This window comes from Lipotes vexillifer, unplaced genomic scaffold (genome assembly GCF_000442215.2).
Source record: "Lipotes vexillifer unplaced genomic scaffold, Lipotes_vexillifer_v1.1 scaffold826, whole genome shotgun sequence".
Classification (NCBI taxonomy): domain Eukaryota; kingdom Metazoa; phylum Chordata; class Mammalia; order Artiodactyla; family Lipotidae; genus Lipotes; species Lipotes vexillifer.
In genome coordinates this window covers 583,602-592,467 of record NW_006789439.1, presented here as the reverse complement: position 1 = coordinate 592,467, position 8,866 = coordinate 583,602, and the positions used below count along the sequence as shown (strand labels likewise).

The 8,866-nt window shown below is 38.4% G+C and overlaps 1 protein-coding gene across 1 annotated transcript in view; it reads right to left on the bottom strand.

Annotated features, from left to right (window-relative positions):
* The window catches only part of DPYD (dihydropyrimidine dehydrogenase), an 821,342-nt gene that overhangs the window by 281,277 nt on the left and 531,199 nt on the right, over window positions 1–8,866 (bottom strand). The window contains exon 15 of the mRNA XM_007462610.1: window positions 4,958–5,026. Coding sequence (XP_007462672.1) covers window positions 4,958–5,026 — 69 coding nt within the window. The remainder of the gene's footprint in view (window positions 1–4,957; window positions 5,027–8,866) is intronic.

The following is an 8,866-nucleotide window of genomic DNA, read 5'->3' as shown; positions in this document are numbered from 1 at the left end:
TCTTTCCCTTCTCCTCTCCTTACCTCTCCCTTCCTTCCCAATCAATGTAGTTATAAAGTCATTGGTTGGGGTAGAACAAGGTAGGTGACTAGGAAGATCTAAGGAAGAGCCATGAGGGTCCAGTGTGGGATATCAGAGCCCGAGCACAGTGAGAAGGACAGACATGTGGAGGGTGGCTTGGTGTCCTGCATCAGAGTCCTAGTGGGAAGGGAAATCTTCCATGGATCAGGGGAACAGGCAAAGGACAACAGAGCACAAGCAGGATGGAGAGACATGAAGCTACACTTTTTGGATTCTCTCTTAATTTCTTCTGTTAAAAGAATACGTGAGGTCCACTGCCAACTTTCTATGTAGCAACAGTGCCAACTAGTCTCAACTATCCAAAACTGGGGACACAAGTTTTCTGGGATCTTAAACCACTTTGAAGTGGACGTGGCACAGGTAAACACTGAACTGGCTTGGGACCCACTGGGCATAAAGTCTGTGACTATCTCTTGTCTCCAACTAGGTGTCTATCTTCCCTGATTCCATTCTGTCCTGCTTACTGTTAGTGTTCAGGGACTTATATCCAACTGGTCCTACATATTTCTGTAATGCGCCTCTCTGCTTTTTACCTCAGTCTATTTGAGATTTCCTAACTTCAACATCTATTTAATTTTATGAAATACTGCTAGCCCAGATCCAGGTCAAAAATGACAAGAACCTGGCTTCAAAGTGGTTTACTTGGACTCTCTGCTAGGAATAGTGTGGCCACCTGGTTTGACATCTATGCCTCTCAGCTGGGCCTTCCTTGCCTCATCCTACCAGTTACAGCCAGACCCTTGGCAATCCCTCATCAAGTCCCTGATTTAAAATCTTCAGCTTTGGATCTTAATCACCTCAAGTTCACTGGTGCCCAATAAAGTGCACTATTTCCATTTACTGTATAATTGCTTCCTGTTTGTTTGTCACATGCCAGTATGCCAGCTCTGTGCCTCTATTTTGCTTCACTCAACAAATATCTGAGGACTATCCTCTGGCTGGCAAAGCCGTATGTTTGGAAATGTGAATTAAACAGTGAACCAAAAGGGGGTCTCTACCCCCCCGCCAGAGTTTGCTTTGTCATAAGGAAGATAGGTTACAGGGCTGATGACACCACTGTTTATCACCATTTTATTAAATTCTGCAGAAAAAAGGTACAAGCAAAGGTAGACCCAGATTTGGTGGAGCCTGAAGTTTGTACAATTTGGGGAAACTTCTTTAAAAATGAAAAGTAATTTAAAAATGACAAACAGAAAATTAGTACAGGCACTTGGAAGTAGCTTGTACAAGTCAGAGCTCTGAAACTTAACCTTCATTAGCTTTATGGTAAACCAGTTTCCGAGGACAGGATCTTAGAAGGAGTAGGACAGGGGGTTAACCTACTAGTTAGGGAGCTCAGAGTGGAGGAAGAGGGAATATTCCAGGCCAGGGAAACAGCAAAGGCTGTGAGGTGTAAATGTATTGGAGGAGTGAAAGAAGGCCATCGGGGACTGGAATGTAAAGAACAAACCCAAGGTGACACTGGGGAAGTGGCAATGTACCATACCACATAGGTCAAGTCAGGAGTTTTGCATCTTAAGAAAGGTAGTGGGAAGACTGTGGATTGATTGAGAGAGAGATTAGTGGGGCATCCTGAGATAAACTTAGATTAGGATGGTAGCAATGCTTATTGAGCCACACCTAATTTATATGTCTCCTCAAATCTGATGGCCTTAATTGCCACCCAAGCTTTTGCCACTAGCTTAAAAAGTGCTATCCTACATCTCCCATCATTGCCAGCTCTCACAGCTCCCTCAGGATGAGAGCAGGGCTCTGTCACAGCCTCCACTGTACCTGTCAAAGTGGGAGCTCCAGGAGGGCCAGTGCCCTCAATATGCTGTGGGATTTGACTTCCCTAGCAGCTACCTAAAGGGGGCAGGACACATAACCCAAAAGTGCAGAAGAAAGTAAAGTGCTGTAGTGTAAAATTTTACCAATGCGAGACAGGAGACAGGAAGGAACCGGTAGATAGCTCCCTCCCCCTTCTTCTGTAAACTGCTGTGAGGCAGGACAATTCCATATAGCCCTCCCTGTCCCACGCGACTGAGCAATTGGCTCCATCTCCTTGGGAAGTGGCAGCCAGCTCTGGAATGCACCACGCTCTCTCTGCTTTCCCTTCTTCCTATTGCCTTTCCCCGCCCTCACTCTTACTGCTCTGGAATTGAATCCTTCAATGAAGCATCTTCACATTAATTTTGACTCAAGTTCTGTTTTCTAAGCTAACACGCATTAAGAAAGAAATGGATTCAAAAATCTGTTCAAATGAGTTCAAGATCTATTCAAGACCTACTACTGTGTATGGTTCAATTTGGTATACACATTTAAACTGTGAACATATCTACACAGCTGAGGCTGTACCTTATTCACCTTTGTTTTGGCTGGCCAGGGACTCTGCACATAGTAGGTGCTTCATAGATCTTCCTTGCATGGAATTGGAATAGATTATCAATGTCCCAGAAAAGTAGGATAGTGTGTGATCAGATAACTGAACCAAAAAAAATTGAGCAGAGCCTAACCATGTTACTGATTTGACACCAAGCTGTAAAAACTTTTCCAGAGGCTGCTTCTGTTTTATGGTGTTCATAAGACAAGACAAATGAAAACCACGTTGAGAAATGCATAAAAGAAGCCATTAAAAGTGTGGGTATTCTAGGGTTAGAGTGAAAAGGAAGGTTTGGTTCAACATGGTTCTATTTCCAAGAATATGCATGTGACAAAAAGATATACTGTATGTGCATTAACTTTTAAAAACAGCATTTAGTAGAATTTACCATATTTTAAGAATGTACTAGGTTCTTTTTTTTTAACCACCCACGTGGTCTTAAATGTTTATTCAAAATAGTGAAATAAAATGGTAGCCTCTGGTGAAACAACTAATAATGATCCCTTCTTGTGCAAATTTTCATTCTGATATAGAGTTTCTGTCTCTATTTTTTCATGTTCTTATACAACTGGATCTGCTCTGCTGTTACACATGTGCATTTCTGTTTTCAGATATAACAGTAAAGAGCAGATTTCCTCAATTCCCTACTGCGTAATTCAAGAATTAATCTACTCTAAGGAGAGGAACTTCATGAGTTTAAAGTATACCCATCACCACATTAAGTGACTTGCCGAACTTAAAAGCAGTGGCTCGCTACAACAGCTGGTGTGTTATCTCAGATTTCTTACCCCTCATTATCACCACCCCAAAAGAAATGTACATTCTAAGTGGTATAGTAACTTTGGCTTGAACACTTTTTGTTTTTGTTGATTTGTTTTAATGTGGGCTCTTCCATTGTAAGAAAATCTGTTTTAATCTGTTTTGAAGCATGTGTTCATAGAAACAAAACCAAATACTGACTCTACAAAGCTTTACTTGGTGTCCCCCATATAAGCTGTGATGGAATTATGCTGCCTATCGCTGCCCTCCAGGGGGATGTGAAGACCTGGGGATAGCTCCTTCATGTGCTATACCCTGAATTCCATATTTTAAGATTAGAGGGAAGTGTTTTTTTTAATTGACACCATCTATGGATTGAACTTCTTGATATGTATATTGCTTTCCTGTGGAGAGATCCCACAGACTGTTTTGACTGAATGGAAGGCATATCTTCTACTTTTTTTTTTTTTAATGTTTTCCTTTTTTTTTCCTCCTTACTTCTTTTACTTTTATTGATTGATTGATTCATTGCTATAAGAACCTAGAAAATGATACGAATTGTAGTCTTAAACTACAATTTAAGAAATAGGTATAGAATGTGAGAAATATGAAAAATATCTTTAAGTTGGTTACATGTATAAAGGCTTTTGACTTTTTAAAAGTAAAATTAGCTTATTTAAAAATTAATGCTCATTACTGAAGAAAATTCTTTAATTATTTTATTCTGCAGAAGGCAGAGAAGCTAGTAGTGTGATAAAGCCATTCATCATAGTCAAGCTTTAAATTGGCAAAACTCATGCCAAACATGGGCTCTGTGGAAGATTTCATGGTCAATTAGGCAAATACAGGTATGAAATGGGCCCAGCTACAAAGATCATAAAGCCAATTACTGACCATGTTAATTTCACCCCTCTAAGTCCCAGAAATAATTTTTGCCCTCGCAGGTTTAAGATATCCAAATAAAATATACAATCAGTATTTCTGAACACTATAGAAAGCTTTATAATATTTTATAATGTAGAGTCCTTAGTTCATAAGTATTGTTAGATTTAGTCTTCTATATTTCTGAGAGGTTTTCAAGAAACCCCAGCTCAAGCTGTCTACAGTATTTTTCATGGCAACACGATGGACATAAGTATACAATTTTAGGTATGTATTTTTCCATTTGAAATACAAATTTGAGGCACATGGTTAGTTGTTTGCATTTGTTCAAGCTTCAATTTATATTATAGAAAACCTGCTGACTAGTGTTCCACTCAGGAGCATTCTGTCCTACCATTTTATGCATGTCTGTATTCAAACTAGAAGAGTATTAAATGAACCTTTTATATTTTAAATATTCAAGAGTTTTATATTCAAAATTTCTTTTCTCGCTGTCAAACTAGTTTGCCTAAAGGCAAGGTAAGATCAAGTTAGACTCTCAAAGGTAGAATTAAATTTTATCATGGCATCCATCATAATATACAGTTTGCTTAATATGCAAATAAAGAGCATATGGATTCAAAGAATAAAGGATTTTTAGGCAGTGTGTGAAATCCAAGGGACCACTTTTATAGTATAGATTCCTTTTAAATTTACATTTCCATCATTTTAATGAAAACATAGGGTAAACAAATTATATTAGAAATGTTTTAAGTTACTATTTTCCATTCAATTTTACTTCTCCTGGGTTATTTTTCATGACAGCTCTTTATTTAAAACTAATAAAAATAGAAGAGAAGAAATAAAATAAATATACTAGAAAGAAATCATTACCTCAGCCTTTCTGGAGAGTTCCATCCAGTCATTTTTGTTGTAACTGCACATGATGCTAGCAATCACAATCTTTAAAAAGAGAAAGGAAAGAATATTACATCAAATAGTTATGCCTTTGTACACAAGGGTATATGATATATATATATATATATGTTTATAATGATAAACTATATTATAAAAATTAGTTTTCCATCTGTTGAAAGAAATCATTAAAAAAACAGCAGGGCGTTATAGTGAAGCAAAGGATGAGATCTGGGGCTTCAGACTTATGTTAAAGCCTTTCGCATTTACTCTCTTTGAACACTTGAGCAAGTTATTTAACTTTTGTGATCCTCAGCATTCTCATTTTTAAAATGGAGAAAATAATACTGACCTTGTCAACCTCAAAGAGTGATAGTTGGAATTACATGGATTTGTGTATGTGAAAGGGTTGTTTAAATTATACAATGACACAGAAATATTTATTAATATAATTACTGGTATAGCTAAACGGTTTCAAGGTATGGAAAGGAAGTAAATTAGTGTCTTCTTCAATCATATCTTATTATAGTATGGATAATAACACCTTACATATTCAGAGTGAATTATAGTTTTAAAGTTTGTTAAATGTTGATTATTTAACTATAGTCTTACAGTAACCTTATAATGGAGGCTACATAGAGTAGTATTTACTAGTATCTGCTCTGAAGCCAGAATGTCTAGATCAGAGCTCAGACTCTACCACTAACTGTGTGGCCCTGGGCAAGATATTTAGTTTTCTCACTGGTTAAATATGGATAATAGTACCTTCCTACTTAGAAAAGTGATCACTGAATTGCTAAGATTTTATGGCTCTAATGATGTGCTAGGTAATGTTTTAATGGATTTTACTTTATTAACTTACTTAATCATTCTCAACATTACTCTCCCCATTTTATAGGTGAAGATGCTGAGGCACTGATATGTAAAGGCCACAGAGCTAATAAAGAGCACAGCCAGGACTCAGACCCAGAAATCTGACTGACAGTCTGTGCTTTTAACCACTAGGTTTTGCTGGCCTAATGTAAATATTCAATATATGTCAGTAATTCTTTTTATTATTACCATTTAAAGACTATGAGATTGTGACACAAAGAGTTTGTGCCAAGACTAAAGTCACAGAGTCCAGTGGAAGAGTCCACTAAAAGCCACTGGACTCTCACCACATACAGGTTTTTAATGTATGTCTAAAAAACAAAACAAAACAAAGATGTGCTGTACAAGTCAGATGAATGCTTTTAATATTAAGAGAAAGACAGAAAATACGTTGGAGAGAGTTCTGAATACCAGAGTTCGAAATACTGAATAAGTCTGTCCTTAAGATTGGGTCAAATTTTTTCTCTCCTGATAGACTGTAATCTCCATGGGTGCCTGGACTGCTCTGCATCATGCATCATTTTATCTACAATAACCAGCATGATGTTTGGCACATAGTAAAACTGAGTGAATAAATGTACGAGGGCACTAAAGGTTTAGGAACAGAGAGTTGCTTTTTCAGCTCATCCTTTTAAAATTAAGCAGAAATGAACACCACGAGTTAGAGAAGGTTAAAAAATAAACAATTGGTGAAAACTGTTGGCAAATAATTATTATACGAGTCAGGGTGAAGAGTGAGCAGGGCAGTTGCGAGTGCTGGTATCGGCGATAGAAAAAAGGGTCAGATGTCAAAATACATAGAACTCGTGAACTAGAAAGAGCAATTAAGAAAGAAAAATCAGGGGCTTCCCTGGTGGCACAGTGGTTGAGAGTCTGCATGCCGATGCAGGGGACACGGGTTCGTGCCCCGGTCCGGGAAGATCCCACATGCCGCGGAGCGGCTGGGCCCGTGAGCCATGGCCGCTGAGCCTGTGTGTCCGGAGCCTGTGCTCCACAACGGGAGAGGCCACAACAGTGAGAGGCCCGTGTACCGCAAAAAAAAAACCCCAAAAAACAAAGAAAGCCACTTCCAGGGAAGGAAGGTTTACTAGCACTGACAACTGGATATGATAGATGCTCTCAACTAGTGACTAAGATGGTTCCTCTTTACTAAATGGCGAGTTTTTTGTTTTTCTTACAGAAGATGTTGGGGGAAGGAGTTTATTTATTTACTTATTTATTTTTGCTATGTTGCGTCTTCATTTCTGTGCGAGGGCTTTCTCTAGTTGTGGCAAGCGGGGGCCCCTCTTCATCGCGGTGCGCGGGCCTCTCACTGTCGCAGCCTCTCTTGTTGCAGAGCACAGGCTCCAGACGTGCAGACTCAGTGGTTGTGGCTCACGGGCCTAGTTGCTCCGCGGCATGTGGGATCCTCCCATACCAGGGCTCGGACCCGTGTCCCCTGCATTAGCAGGCAGACTCTCAACCACTGCACCACCAGGGAAGCTCTAAATGGCGAGTTTTATTTTGATAAAGCTGTTTTTGCTTCAAATATATATTAATTGTGCCTGGATTGGTTAAAATCGTCACTTGCCTTATAAGGCCTGAGGATCACAGGAGCTACACTTGAGCTCGATGGAGAGAAATAAGTATCACCCAGTCCAGTTTCCTGAACTTTGAGAACACTGGTGCCACCAAATGCCTAGGAACGCAGTGACTAGATATGATTTGGGGCACACTGTCATTGGGGAAGGGTGACCACAGGTGGGAAAGATACATTACGTTGAACAGATACAAGTTTTATTTGTATGCTCTGAGCAGCCGAGCACTACCCTGTTCTTTCCTCATCATCTAAAAACAGACTTTACCTTCTTGCCCAAAAAGCTGGGAAAATATCCACAACAGGGTTAATCACAGTGATCAACTACTCTGGTCTCATTAAAGTCCTTCAATGGAGCTGGGGAGTTAAAGGCTTTTTTCCTCTTTGGTCCCTGAACTGGAATGAAGGATGTTCAGAGTAGCTGGTAATCACTGACTGCTTACCTAACCAACCCAACCCTCCCACTCCAACCCAAGGCTAGCTGCACTAGGTAAAAACAAAGAAGAGACAGAGGAAAGTAGAGATGCAAGATGGAGAGACGCTTCCGCCACTTCTAAGTCAGGTGTAACACTAATATGCCTGTACAAGTGAACCAATAAATACCACTTTGGGCTTAAGAAAACCCAAGTTACATTCTATTTTCTATCACTGACAGTCTTGGCAATTACTACATGCAAAACTAGAATTGTCACTTTTAAAATAACTTCCTAAGCATTTTTTTTCTGTCAAGTAAATTTAAGGGAAAAATAACTTTATACACTATTTTTAAATGCTAAATTATCTAAGAAGTCTAAAAATCTTTATCTAAAACCAAGGGACAGTTTGTGAAATTATATGGTAACATTCTATTTCAGAGGAATATGATGACTCCAAATCATTTTATTTTTTATTAAGAGATATTAGGATCCTTCGAAAAGTCAGGCTAAAAGACATTAACACTAAAAGAACACTGGACAGAACTTAATCTTTCTTTGATGATTAGAAAGCCCTTCAGTGTTTTGCTGTGCTTAGTTTGTAATCAAACAAAGGAAGACAGGTTACTTTTTTCCTATGGAAAAAAAAAGAATTGATGTGTATTTTACATTGTGAAACATCATGAAATGTTACTAGAAATGAATACCCAATGAAACATTTTTAAAACCAAGGAACATTTCCCTATCTTTCATTTAATTTATGCCATTTCTAAGTGCTCCATTTTTCATGGCTAAATTTTAAAACATTATTGGATGAGTCTATACATAACTATATCCTACATTTTTTGATACACAGTCTAGTGAGAGATTCAAACAACGTCAGTTAAACAATTAATATGGAAGCTGAGCATCTGCTGTGGTAGGCACTGGATGACATGCAGAGGAGTTTAAGATATTGATTCAGAGTCTTTGTTTATCAACATTTAACCAGTATTTTTTTTTTTTTTTTTTTTTTTTTTTTTTTTT